The 13,244-nt window shown below is 51.3% G+C and overlaps 1 protein-coding gene across 1 annotated transcript in view; it reads right to left on the bottom strand.

The window, feature by feature from the left end:
• The window catches only part of LOC146313580 (uncharacterized), a 91,326-nt gene that overhangs the window by 17,236 nt on the left and 60,846 nt on the right, over positions 1 to 13,244 (bottom strand). The window contains exons 26-33 of the mRNA XM_084739496.1: positions 10,933 to 12,174; positions 9,988 to 10,557; positions 7,600 to 7,746; positions 6,635 to 7,545; positions 6,464 to 6,470; positions 6,301 to 6,420; positions 5,656 to 6,204; positions 964 to 3,096 (exon numbers count right to left, since the gene is read on the bottom strand). Of these exons, the coding sequence (XP_084595622.1) occupies positions 964 to 3,096; positions 5,656 to 6,204; positions 6,301 to 6,420; positions 6,464 to 6,470; positions 6,635 to 7,545; positions 7,600 to 7,746; positions 9,988 to 10,557; positions 10,933 to 12,174 (5,679 nt within the window). The remainder of the gene's footprint in view (positions 1 to 963; positions 3,097 to 5,655; positions 6,205 to 6,300; positions 6,421 to 6,463; positions 6,471 to 6,634; positions 7,546 to 7,599; positions 7,747 to 9,987; positions 10,558 to 10,932; positions 12,175 to 13,244) is intronic.

Raw genomic sequence — 13,244 nt, 5'->3', positions numbered from 1 at the left:
TTCTTGCAACTGTGGTTGTTGTTGCAGCTGTTGTTGTTGTTGTTGGAGGGGCTGTGGTCACTGTTGTTGTGGCAGCTGTGCTTGTGGTTGGTGCAGATGTAGTTGGTGTTGGAACAGCTGTGCTTTTTGTTGGAACAGCTGTGCTTGTTGTTGGAGCAGCTGTGCTTGTTGTTGGAACAGCTGTGGTTGTTGTTGTTGCAGCTGTGGTTGTTGTTGGAGAGGCTGTAGTCATTGTCGGAGCAACTGTGATTGTTGTTGGTGCACCTGTAGTTGTTGTGGCAGCTGTATTTGTTGTTTGAGTAGCTGTGGTTCTAGCTGCAGCTGCAGCAGGTGTACTTGTTGTTGGAGCAGCAGTACTTGTTGTCCTTGCACCTATGGTTGTCGTAGCAGCTGTGGTTGTTGTTGGAGCTCCTGTTTTCACTGTTGTTGTGGCAGCTGTGCTTCTGGTTGGTGCACCTGTGGTTGTTGTTGCAGCTGTGGTTGTTGTTGTTGGAGCGGCTGTGGTCATTGTCAGAGCAACTGTGGTTGTTGTTGGAGCAGCCGTGGTTGTTGTTGGTGCACCTGTGGTTGTTTTTGCAGCTGTAGTCGTTGTTGGAGCGGCTGTGGTTGTGGTCCGAACAACTGTGGTTGTTGTTGGAGCTCCTGTGCTCACTGTTGTTGTGGCAGCTATGCTTGTGGATGGTGCAGATGTGGTTGATGTTGGTGCACCTGTGGTTGTTGTTGCAGCTGTAGTTGTTGTTGAAGCAGCTGTGTTTGTTGTTGGTGCACCTGTGGTTGTTGTTGCAGATGTAGTTGTTGTTAGAGCGGCTGTGGTTGTGGTCCGAACAGCTGTGGTTGTTGTTGGAGCTCCTGTGGTCACTGTTGTTGTGGTAGCTGTGCTTGTGGATGGTGGAGATGTGGTTGATGTTGGAGCAGCAGTGCGTCTTGTTGTCGCAGCTGTGGTTGTTGTTGTGGCAGCTGTGCTTGTTGTTGGAGCAGCTGTGGTTGTTGTTGCAGCAGTGCTTCTTGTTGTCGCAGCTGTGGTTGTTGTAGGAGCAGCTGTGCTTGTTGTTGTCACAACTGTGGTTGTTGTTGGAGTGGCTGTGGTCGTTGTCAGAGCAACTGCCGTTGTTGTTGGAGCAGCTGTGGTTGTTGTTGGTGCACCTGTGCTTGTTGTTGCAGCTGTGGTTGTTGTTGGAGCGGCTGTGGTTGTGGTCCGAACAGCTGTGGTTGTTGTTGGAGCGGCTGTGGTTGTGGTCCGAACAACTGTGGTTGTTGTTGGAGCTCCTGTGCTCACTGTTGTTGTGGCAGCTATGCTTGTGGATGGTGCAGATGTGGTTGATGTTGGTGCACCTGTGGTTGTTGTTGCAGCTGTAGTTGTTGTTGAAGCAGCTGTGCTTGTTGTTGGAGCAGCTGTGGTTGTTGTTGCAGCAGTGCTTCTTGTTGTCGCAGCTGTGGTTGTTGTAGGAGCAGCTGTGCTTGTTGTTGTCACAACTGTGGTTGTTGTTGGAGTGGCTGTGGTCGTTGTCAGAGCAACTGCCGTTGTTGTTGGAGCAGCTGTGGTTGTTGTTGGTGCACCTGTGCTTGTTGTTGCAGCTGTGGTTGTTGTTGGAGCGGCTGTGGTTGTGGTCCGAACAGCTGTGGTTGTTGTTGGAGCTCCTGTGGTCACTGTTGTTGTGGCAGCTGTGCTTGTGGATGGTGGAGATGTGGTTGATGTTGGAGCAGCAGTGCTTCTTGTTGTCGCAGCTGTTGTTGTTGTAGGAGCAGCTGTGCTTGTTGTTGTCACAACTGTGGTTGTTGTTGGAGTGGCTGTGGTCGTTGTCAGAGCAACTGCCGTTGTTGTTGGAGCAGCTGTGGTTGTTGTTGGTGCACCTGTGCTTGTTGTTGCAGCTGTGGTTGGTGTTGTAGCGGGTGTGGTTGTGGTCCGAACACCTGTGGTTGTTGTTGCAGCTGTACTTGTTGTTGAAGCAGCTGTGTTTGTTGTTGGTGCACCTGTGCTCACTGTTGTTGTGGCAGCTGTGCTTGTGGATGGTGCAGATGTGGTTGATGTTGGAACAGCGTTGCTTGTTGTTGTCTCAGCTGTGGTTGTTGTTGGAGCATCCGTGGTTGTTGCTGGAGCAGCTGTGGTTGTTGTTGCTGCACCTGTACTTGTTGTTGCAGCTGTGGTTGTTGTTGCTGCACCTGTACTTGTTGTTGCAGCTGTGGTTGTTGTTGGAGCGGCTGTAGTCGTTGTCAGAACAACTGTGGTTGTTGTTGGAGCAACTGTGGTCACTGTTGTTGTGACAGCTGTGCTTCTGGATGGTGCAGATGTGGTTGATGTTGGAGCAGCATTGCTTGTTGTTGTCGCAGCTGTGGTTGTTGTTGGAGCAGCTGTGGTTGTTGTTGGAGCAGATGTGGTTGTTGTTGGTGCACCTGTGGTTGTTGTTGCAGCAGTACTTGTTGTTGTCACAGCTGTGGTTGTTGTTGGAGCAGCTGTGGTTGTTGTTGGTGCACCTGTCGTTGTTGTTGCAGCTGTGGTTGTTGTTGGAGCGGCTGTGGTCGTTGTCGGAGCAACTGTGGTTGTTGTTGGAGCCCCTGTAGTCACTGTTGTTGTGGCAGCTGTGCTTGTGGATGGTACAGATATGGTTGATGTTGGAGCAGCAGTGCTTGTTGTTGTCGCAGCTGTGGTTGTTGTCGGAGCAACTGTTGTTGTTCTTGAAGCAGCTGTGGTTGTTGTTGGCGCACCTGTGGTTGTTCTTGCAGCTGTGGATGTTGTTGGAGCTCCTGTGGTCACTGTTGTTGTGGCAGCTGTGCTTGTGGATGGTGCAGATGTGATTGATGTTGGAGCAGCAGTACTTGTTGTTTTCGCAGCTGTTTTTGATATTGGAGCAGCTGTGCTTGTTGTTGTTGCAGCTGTGGTTGATGTTGGAGCAGCTGTGGTTATTGATGGAGCGGCTGTCGTCGTTGTCGGAGCAACTGTGGTTGTTCTTGGAGCAGCTGTGGTTGTTGTTGGAGCAGCTGTGGTTGTTGTTGGTGCACCTGTGGTTGTTGTTGCAGCTGTGGTTGTTGGAGTGGCTGTGGGCGTTGTCGGAACAACTGTGGTTGCTGTTGGAGCTCCTGTGGTCACTGTTGTGGCAGCTGTGCTTGTGGATGGTACAGATGTGGTTGATGTTGGAGCAGCTGTTCTTGTTGTTGTCTCAGCTATGCTTGTTGTTGGAGTACCTGTGGTTGTTGTTGGTGCACCTGTGGTTGTTTTTGCAGCTGTGGTTGTTGTTGGAGCTCCTGTGGTCACTGTTGTTGTGGCAGCTGTGCTTGTGGATGGTGCAGATGTGATTGATGTTGGAGCAGCAATACTTGTTGTTTTCGCAGCTGTTTTTGATGTTGGAGCAGCTGTGCTTGTTGTTGTCGCAGCTGTGGTTGATGTTGGAGCAGCTGTGGTTATTGATGGAGCGGCTGTCGTCGTTGTCGGAGCAACTGTGGTTGTTCTTGGAGCAGCTGTGGTTGTTGTTGGTGCACCTGTGGTTGTTGTTACAGCTGTGGTTGTTGTTGGAGCGGCTGTGGTCATTGTCGGAGAAACTGTGGTTGTTCTTGGAGCAGCTGTGGTTGTTGTTGGAGCAGCTGTGCTTGTTGTTGTCTCAGCTGTGCTTGTTGTTGTCTCAGCTGTGGTTGTTGTTGGTGCACCTGTGGTTGTTGTTGGAGGTCCTGTGGTCACTGTTGTGGCAGCTGTGCTTCTGGATGGTACAGATGTGGTTGATGTTGGAGCAGCTGTTCTTGTTGTTGTCTCAGCTGTGCTTGTTGTTGGAGCAGCTGTGGTTGTTGTTGGTGCACCTCTGGTTGTTGTTGGAGCGGCTGTGGTCGTTGTCGGAGCAACTGTGGTTGTTCTTGGAGCAGCTGTGGTTGTTGTTGGAGCAGCTGTGCTTGTTGTTGGAGCAGCTGTGGTTGTTGTTGTGGCACCTGTGGTTGTTCTTGCAGCTGTGGTTATTGATGGAGCGGCTGTGGTCGTTGTCAGAGCAACTGTGGTTGTTCTTGGAGCACCTGTGGTTGTTGTTGGTGCACCTGTGGTTGTTGTTGCAGCTGTGGTTGTTGTTGGAGCAGCTGTGGTCGTTGTTGGTGCACCTGTGGTTGTTGTTGCAGCTGTGGTTGTTGTTGGAGCGGCTGTGGTCGTTGTCAGAGCAACTGTGGTTGTTGTTGGAGCCCCTGTGGTCACTGTTGTTGTGGCAGCTGTGCTTGTGGATGGTACAGATGTGGTTGATGTTGGAGCAGCTGTTCTTGTTGTTGTCTCAGCTGTGCTTGTTGTTGTCTCAGCTGTGGTTGTTGTTGGTGCACCTGTGGTTGTTGTTGGAGGTCCTGTGGTCACTGTTGTGGCAGCTGTGCTTGTGGATGGTACAGATGTGGTTGATGTTGGAGCAGCTGTTCTTGTTGTTGTCTCAGCTGTGCTTGTTGTTTGAGCAGCTGTGGTTGTTGTTGGTGCACCTCTGGTTGTTGTTGGAGCGGCTGTGGTCGTTGTCGGAGCAACTGTGGTTGTTCTTGGAGCAGCTGTGGTTGTTGTTGGAGCAGCTGTGCTTGTTGTTGGAGCAGCTGTGGTTGTTGTTGTGGCACCTGTGGTTGTTCTTGCAGCTGTGGTTATTGATGGAGCGGCTGTGGTCGTTGTCAGAGCAACTGTGGTTGTTCTTGGAGCACCTGTGGTTGTTGTTGGTGCACCTGTGGTTGTTGTTGCAGCTGTGGTTGTTGTTGGAGCAGCTGTGGTCGTTGTTGGTGCACCTGTGGTTGTTGTTGCAGCTGTGGTTGTTGTTGGAGCGGCTGTGGTCGTTGTCAGAGCAACTGTGGTTGTTGTTGGAGCCCCTGTGGTCACTGTTGTTGTGGCAGCTGTGCTTGTGGATGGTACAGATGTGGTTGATGTTGGAGCAGCTGTTCTTGTTGTTGTCTCAGCTGTGCTTGTTGTTGTCTCAGCTGTGGTTGTTGTTGGTGCACCTGTGGTTGTTGTTGGAGGTCCTGTGGTCACTGTTGTGGCAGCTGTGCTTGTGGATGGTGCAGATGTGGTTGATGTTGGAGCAGCTGTTCTTGTTGTTGTCTCAGCTGTGCTTGTTGTTTGAGCAGCTGTGGTTGTTGTTGGTGCACCTCTGGTTGTTGTTGGAGCGGCTGTGGTCGTTGTCGGAGCAACTGTGGTTGTTCTTGGAGCAGCTGTGGTTGTTGTTGGAGCAGCTGTGCTTGTTGTTGGAGCAGCTGTGGTTGATGTTGGTGCACCTGTGGTTGTTTTTGCAGCTGTGGTTATTGATGGAGCGTCTGTGGTCGTTGTCAGAGCAACTGTGGTTGTTCTTGGAGCACCTGTGGTTGTTGTTGGTGCACCTGTGGTTGTTGTTGCAGCTGTGATTGTTGTTGGAGCAGCTGTGGTCGTTGTTGGTGCACCTGTGGTTGTTGTTGCAGCTGTGGTTGTTGTTGGAGCGGCTGTGGTCGTTGTCAGAGCAACTGTGGTCGTTGTTGGAGCCCCTGTGGTCACTGTTGTTGTGGCAGCTGTGCTTGTGGATGGTACAGATGTGGTTGATGTTGGTGCAGCAGTGCTTGTTGTTGTCGCAGCTGTGGTTGTTGTTGTTGCACCTGTGGTTGTTGTTGCAGCTGTGGTTGTTGTTGGAGCGGCTGTGGTCATTGTCGGAGCAACTGTGGTTGTTCTTGGAGCAGCTGTGGTTGTTGTTGGTGCACCTGTGGTTGTTCTTGCAGCTGTGGTTGTTGTTGGAGCCCCTGTGGTCACTGTTGTTGTGACAGCTGTGCTTATGGATGGTGCAGATGTGATTGATGTTGGAGCAGCAGTACTTGTTGTTTTTGCAGCTGTGGTTGTTGTTAGAGCAGCTGTGCTTGTTGTTGTCGCAGCTGTGGTTGATGTTGGAGCAGCTGTGGTTATTGATGGAGCGGCTGTGGTCTTTGTCGGAGCAACTGTGGTTGTTCTTGGAGCAGCTGTGGTTGTTGTTGGAGCAGTTGTCGTTGTTGTTGGTGCACCTGTGGTTGTTGTTGCAGCTGTGGTTGTTGGAGTGGCTGTGGTCGTTGTCGGAGCAACTCTGGTTGTTGTTGGAGCTCCTGTGGTCACTGTTGTGGCAGCTGTGCTTGTGGATGTTACAGATGTGGTTGATTTTGGAGTAGCTGTTCTTGTTGTTGTCTCAGCTGTGGTTGTTGTTGGAGCAGCTGTGCTTGTTGTTGTCTCAGCTGTGGTTGTTGTTGGTGCACCTGTGGTTGTTGTTGGAGCTCCTGTGGTCACTGTTGTGGCAGCTGTGCTTGTGGATGGTACAGATGTGGTTGATGTTGGTGCAGCAGTGCTTGTTGTTGTCGCAGCTGTGGTTGTTGTTGTTGCACCTGTGGTTGTTGTTGCAGCTGTGGTTGTTGTTGGAGCGGCTGTGGTCATTGTCGGAGCAACTGTGGTTGTTCTTGGAGCAGCTGTGGTTGTTGTTGGTGCACCTGTGGTTGTTCTTGCAGCTGTGGTTGTTGTTGGAGCCCCTGTGGTCACTGTTGTTGTGACAGCTGTGCTTATGGATGGTGCAGATGTGATTGATGTTGGAGCAGCAGTACTTGTTGTTTTTGCAGCTGTGGTTGTTGTTAGAGCAGCTGTGCTTGTTGTTGTCGCAGCTGTGGTTGATGTTGGAGCAGCTGTGGTTATTGATGGAGCGGCTGTGGTCTTTGTCGGAACAACTGTGGTTGTTCTTGGAGCAGCTGTGGTTGTTGTTGGAGCAGTTGTCGTTGTTGTTGGTGCACCTGTGGTTGTTGTTGCAGCTGTGGTTGTTGGAGTGGCTGTGGTCGTTGTCGGAGCAACTCTGGTTGTTGTTGGAGCTCCTGTGGTCACTGTTGTGGCAGCTGTGCTTGTGGATGTTACAGATGTGGTTGATTTTGGAGTAGCTGTTCTTGTTGTTGTCTCAGCTGTGGTTGTTGTTGGAGCAGCTGTGCTTGTTGTTGTCTCAGCTGTGGTTGTTGTTGGTGCACCTGTGGTTGTTGTTGGAGCTCCTGTGGTCACTGTTGTGGCAGCTGTGCTTGTGGATGGTACAGATGTGGTTGATGTTGGAGCAGCAGTTCTTGTTGTTGTCTCAGCTGTGGTTGTTGTTGGAGCAGCTGTGGTTGTTGTTGGTGCACCTGTGGTTGTTGTTGCAGCTGTGGTTGTTGAAGCGGCTGTGGTCGTTGTCGGAGCAACTGTGGTTGTTGTTGGAACTCCTGTGGTTGTTGTTGCAGCTGTGGTTGTTGTTGCAGCTGTGGTTGTTGTTTGAGCAGCTGTGGTCACTGCTGTTGTGGCAGCTGTGCTTGTGGATGGTACAGATGTGGTTGATGTTGGAGCAGCAGTGGTTGTTGTTGTCGCAGCTGTGGTTGTTGTTTGTGCACCTGTGGTTGTTGTTGCAGCTGTGGTTGTTGTTGGAGTGGCTGTGGTCTTTGTCGGAGCAACTGTGGTTGTTGTTGGAGCAGCTGTGGTTGTGGTTGGTGCACCTGTGGTTGTTGTTGCAGCTGTGGTTGTTGTTGGAGCTGTGGTTGTTGTTGGAGCTCCTGTGGTCACTGTTGTTGTGGCAGCTGTGCTTGTGGATGGTACAGATGTGGTTGATGTTGGAGCAGCAGTGCTTGCTGTTGTCTCAGCTATGCTTGTTGTTGTGTCAGCTATGGTTGTTGTTGGTGCACCTGTGGTTGATGTTGCAGCTGTGGTTGTTGTAGGAGCTCTTGTGGTCACTGTTGTTGTTGCAGCTGTGCTTGTGGATGGTGCAGCTGTGGTCGTTGTTGGAGCTGCTGTGGTCACTGTTGTGTCAGCTATGGTTGTTGTTGGTGCACCTGTGGTTGATGTTGCAGCTGTGGTTGTTGTAGGAGCTCTTGTGGTCACTGTTGTTGTTGCAGCTGTGCTTGTGGATGGTGCAGCTGTGGTTGTTGTTGGAGCAGCTGTGGTCGTTGTTGGTGCACCTGTGGTTGTTGTTGCAGCTGTGGTTGTTGTTGGAGCGGCTGTGGTCGTTGTCAGAGCAACTGTGGTTGTTGTTGGAGCCCCTGTGGTCACTATTGTTGTGGCAGCTGTGCTTGTGGATGGTACAGATGTGGTTGATGTTGGAGCAGCAGTGCTTGCTGTTGTCTCAGCTATGCTTGTTGTTTTCTCACTTGTGGTTTTTGTTGGTGCACCTGTGGTTGTTGTTGCAGCTGTGGTTGTTGATGCAGCTGTGGTTGTTGTTGGAGTGGCTGTGGTCGTTGTCGGTGCAACTGTGGTTGTTCTTGGAGCAGCTGTGGTTGTTGTTGGTGCACCTGTGGTTGTTCTTGCAGCTGTGGTTGTTGTTGGAGCTCCTGTGGTCACTTTTGTTGTGGCAGCTGTGCTTGTGGATGGGGCAGCTGTGGTTGTTGTCGGAGTGGCTGTGGTCGTTGTCAGAGCAACTGTCGTTGTTGTTGGAGCAGCTGTGGTTGTTGTTGCAGCTGTGGTTGTTGGAGCGGCTGTGGTCGTTGTTGGAGCTGCTGTGGTCACTGTTGTGGCAGCTGTGCTTGTGGATGGTACAGATGTGGTTGATGTTGGAGCAGCAGTGCTTGTTGTTGTCTCACCTATGCCTGTTGTTTTCTCACTTGTGGTTGTTGTTGGTGCACCTGTGGTTGTTGTTGCAGCTGTGGTTGTTGATGCAGCTGTGGTTGTTGTTGGAGTGGCTGTGGTCGTTGTCGGTGCAACTGTGGTTGTTCTTGGAGCAGCTGTGGTCACTGTTGCTGTGGCAGCTGTGCTTGTAGATGGTTCAGATGTGGTTGTTGTTGGTGCACCTGTGGTTGTTTTTGCAGCTGTGGTTATTGATGGAGCGGCTGTGGTCGTACTCGGAGCAACTGTGGTTGTTCTTGGAGCAGCTGTGGTTGTTGTTGATGCACTTGTGGTTGTTGTTGCAGTTGTGGTTGTTGTAGGAGGGGCTGTGGTCGTTGTCGGAGCAACTGTGGTTGTTGTTGGAGCCACTGTGGTCACTGTTGTTGTGGCAGCTGTGCTTGTGGATAGTTCAGATGTGGTTGATGTTGGAGCAGCTGTTCTTGTTGTTGTCTCAGCTGTGCTTGTTGTTTGATCAGCTGTGGTTGTTGTTGGTGCACCTCTGGTTGTTGTTGGAGCGGCTGTGGTCGTTGTCGGAGCAACTGTGGTTGTTCTTGGAGCAGCTGTGGTTGTTGTTGGAGCAGCTGTGCTTGTTGTTGGAGCAGCTGTGGTTGATGTTGGTGCACCTGTGGTTGTTTTTGCAGCTGTGGTTATTGATGGAGCGTCTGTGGTCGTTGTCAGAGCAACTGTGGTTGTTCTTGGAGCACCTGTGGTTGTTGTTGGTGCACCTGTGGTTGTTGTTGCAGCTGTGATTGTTGTTGGAGCAGCTGTGGTCGTTGTTGGTGCACCTGTGGTTGTTGTTGCAGCTGTGGTTGTTGTTGGAGCGGCTGTGGTCGTTGTCAGAGCAACTGTGGTCGTTGTTGGAGCCCCTGTGGTCACTGTTGTTGTGGCAGCTGTGCTTGTGGATGGTACAGATGTGGTTGCTGTTGGTGCAGCAGTGCTTGTTGTTGTCGCAGCTGTGGTTGTTGTTGTTGCACCTGTGGTTGTTGTTGCAGCTGTGGTTGTTGTTGGAGCGGCTGTGGTCATTGTCGGAGCAACTGTGGTTGTTCTTGGAGCAGCTGTGGTTGTTGTTGGTGCACCTGTGGTTGTTCTTGCAGCTGTGGTTGTTGTTGGAGCCCCTGTGGTCACTGTTGTTGTGACAGCTGTGCTTGTGGATGGTGCAGATGTGATTGATGTTGGAGCAGCAGTACTTGTTGTTTTCGCAGCTGTGGTTGTTGTTAGAGCAGCTGTGCTTGTTGTTGTCGCAGCTGTGGTTGATGTTGGAGCAGCTGTGGTTATTGATGGAGCGGCTGTGGTCTTTGTCGGAGCAACTGTGGTTGTTCTGGGAGCAGCTGTGGTTGTTGTTGGAGCAGTTGTCGTTGTTGTTGGTGCACCTGTGGTTGTTGTTGCAGCTGTGGTTGTTGGAGTGGCTGTGGTCGTTGTCGGAGCAACTCTGGTTGTTGTTGGAGCTCCTGTGGTCACTGTTGTGGCAGCTGTGCTTGTGGATGTTACAGATGTGGTTGATTTTGGAGTAGCTGTTCTTGTTGTTGTCTCAGCTGTGGTTGTTGTTGGAGCAGCTGTGCTTGTTGTTGTCTCAGCTGTGGTTGTTGTTGGTGCACCTGTGGTTGTTGTTGGAGCTCCTGTGGTCACTGTTTTGGCAGCTGTGCTTGTGGATGGTACAGATGTGGTTGATGTTGGAGCAGCAGTTCTTGTTGTTGTCTCAGCTGTGGTTGTTGTTGGAGCAGCTGTGGTTGTTGTTGGTGCACCTGTGGTTGTTGTTGCAGCTGTGGTTGTTGAAGCGGCTGTGGTCGTTGTCGGAGCAACTGTGGTTGTTGTTGGAACTCCTGTGGTTGTTGTTGCAGCTGTGGTTGTTGTTGCAGCTGTGGTTGTTGTTTGAGCAGCTGTGGTCACTGCTGTTGTGGCAGCTGTGCTTGTGGATGGTACAGATGTGGTTGATGTTGGAGCAGCAGTGGTTGTTGTTGTCGCAGCTGTGGTTGTTGTTGGTGCACCTGTGGTTGTTGTTGCAGCTGTGGTTGTTGTTGGAGCGGCTGTGGTCTTTGTCGGAGCAACTGTGGTTGTTGTTGGAGCAGCTGTGGTTGTGGTTGGTGCACCTGTGGTTGTTGTTGCAGCTGTGGTTGTTGTTGGAGCTGTGGTTGTTGTTGGAGCTCCTGTGGTCACTGTTGTTGTGGCAGCTGTGCTTGTGGATGGTACAGATGTGGTTGATGTTGGAGCAGCAGTGCTTGCTGTTGTCTCAGCTATGCTTGTTGTTGTGTCAGCTATGGTTGTTGTTGGTGCACCTGTGGTTGATGTTGCAGCTGTGGTTGTTGTAGGAGCTCTTGTGGTCACTGTTGTTGTTGCAGCTGTGCTTGTGGATGGTGCAGCTGTGGTCGTTGTTGGAGCTGCTGTGGTCACTGTTGTGTCAGCTATGGTTGTTGTTGGTGCACCTGTGGTTGATGTTACAGCTGTGGTTGTTGTAGGAGCTCTTGTGGTCACTGTTGTTGTTGCAGCTGTGCTTGTGGATGGTGCAGCTGTGGTTGTTGTTGGAGCAGCTGTGGTCGTTGTTGGTGCACCTGTGGTTGTTGTTGCAGCTGTGGTTGTTGTTGGAGCGGCTGTGGTCGTTGTCAGAGCAACTGTGGTTGTTGTTGGAGCCCCTGTGGTCACTATTGTTGTGGCAGCTGTGCTTGTGGATGGTGCAGCTGTGGTTGTTGTCGGAGTGGCTGTGGTCGTTGTTGGAGCTGCTGTGGTCACTGTTGTGGCAGCTGTGCTTGTGGATGGTACAGATGTGGTTGATGTTGGAGCAGCAGTGCTTGTTGTTGTCTCACCTATGCTTGTTGTTTTCTCACTTGTGGTTTTTGTTGGTGCACCTGTGGTTGTTGTTGCAGCTGTGGTTGTTGATGCAGCTGTGGTTGTTGTTGGAGTGGCTGTGGTCGTTGTCGGTGCAACTGTGGTTGTTCTTGGAGCAGCTGTGGTTTTTGTTGGTGCACCTGTGGTTGTTCTTGCAGCTGTGGTTGTTGTTGGAGCTCCTGTGGTCACTTTTGTTGTGGCAGCTGTGCTTGTGGATGGGGCAGCTGTGGTTGTTGTCGGAGTGGCTGTGGTCGTTGTCAGAGCAACTGTCGTTGTTGTTGGAGAAGCTGTGGTTGTTGTTGCAGCTGTGGTTGTTGGAGCGGCTGTGGTCGTTGTTGGAGCTGCTGTGGTCACTGTTGTGGCAGCTGTGCTTGTGGATGGTACAGATGTGGTTGATGTTGGAGCAGCAGTGCTTGTTGTTGTCTCACCTATGCCTGTTGTTTTCTCACTTGTGGTTGTTGTTGGTGCACCTGTGGTTGTTGTTGCAGCTGTGGTTGTTGATGCAGCTGTGGTTGTTGTTGGAGTGGCTGTGGTCGTTGTCGGTGCAACTGTGGTTGTTCTTGGAGCAGCTGTGGTCACTGTTGCTGTGGCAGCTGTGCTTGTAGATGGTTCAGATGTGGTTGTTGTTGGTGCACCTGTGGTTGTTTTTGCAGCTGTGATTATTGATGGAGCGGCTGTGGTCGTACTCGGAGCAACTGTGGTTGTTCTTGGAGCAGCTGTGGTTGTTGTTGATGCACTTGTGGTTGTTGTTGCAGTTGTGGTTGTTGTAGGAGGGGCTGTGGTCGTTGTCGGAGCAACTGTGGTTGTTGTTGGAGCCACTGTGGTCACTGTTGTTGTGGCAGCTGTGCTTGTGGATAGTTCAGATGTGGTTGATGTTGGAGCAGCAGTGCTTGTTGTTGTCTCAGCTGTGCTTGTTGTTGTCTCAGCTGTGGTTGTTGTTGGTGCACCTGTGGTTGTTCTTGCAGCTGTGGTTGTTGTTGGTGCACCTGTGGTTGTTGTTGCAGCTGTGGTTGTTGTAGGAGTGGCTGTGGTCGTTGTTGGAGCTGCTGTGGTCACTGTTGTGGCAGCTGTGCTTGTGGATGATACAGATGTGGTTGATGTTGGAGCAGCTGTGGTTGTTGTTGGTGCACCTTTGGTTGTTTTTGCAGCTGTGGTTATTGATGGAGCGGCTGTGGTCATTCTCGGAGCAACTGTGGTTGTTCTTGGAGCAGCTGTGGTTGTTGTTGATGCACCTGTGGGTGTTGTTGCAGCTGTGATTGTTGTAGGAGCGGCTGTGGTCGTTGTCGGAGCAACTGTGGTTGTTGTTGGAGCCACTGTGGTCACTGTTGTTGTGGCAGCTGTGCTTGTGGATGGTTCAGATGTGGTTGATGTTGGAGCAGCAGTGCTTGTTGTTGTCTCAGCTGTGCTTGTTGTTGTCTCAGCTGTGGTTGTTCTTGGTGCACCTGTGGTTGTTGTTGCAGCTGTTGTTGTTGGAGCAGCTGTGGTCACTGTTGTTTTGGCAGCTGTGCTTGTGGATGGTACAGATGTGGTTGATGTTGGTGCACCTGTGGTTGTTTTTGCAGCTGTGATTATTGATGGAGCGGCTGTGGTCGTACTCGGAGCAACTGTGGTTGTTCTTGGAGCAGCTGTGGTTGTTGTTGATGCACTTGTGGTTGTTGTTGCAGTTGTGGTTGTTGTAGGAGGGGCTGTGGTCGTTGTCGGAGCAACTGTGGTTGTTGTTGGAGCCACTGTGGTCACTGTTGTTGTGGCAGCTGTGCTTGTGGATAGTTCAGATGTGGTTGATGTTGGAGCAGCAGTGCTTGTTGTTGTCTCAGCTGTGCTTGTTGTTGTCTCAGCTGTGGTTGTTGTTGGTGCACCTGTGGTTGTTCTTGCAGCTGTGGTTGTTGTTGGTGCACCTGTGGTTGTTGTTGCA

Source organism: Lutjanus erythropterus, chromosome 16, assembly GCF_056507025.1.
Source record: "Lutjanus erythropterus isolate fLutEry1 chromosome 16, fLutEry1.hap2, whole genome shotgun sequence".
Taxonomy (NCBI): domain Eukaryota; kingdom Metazoa; phylum Chordata; class Actinopteri; order Lutjaniformes; family Lutjanidae; genus Lutjanus; species Lutjanus erythropterus.
This window is presented reverse-complemented; position numbering and strand designations above follow the sequence as displayed.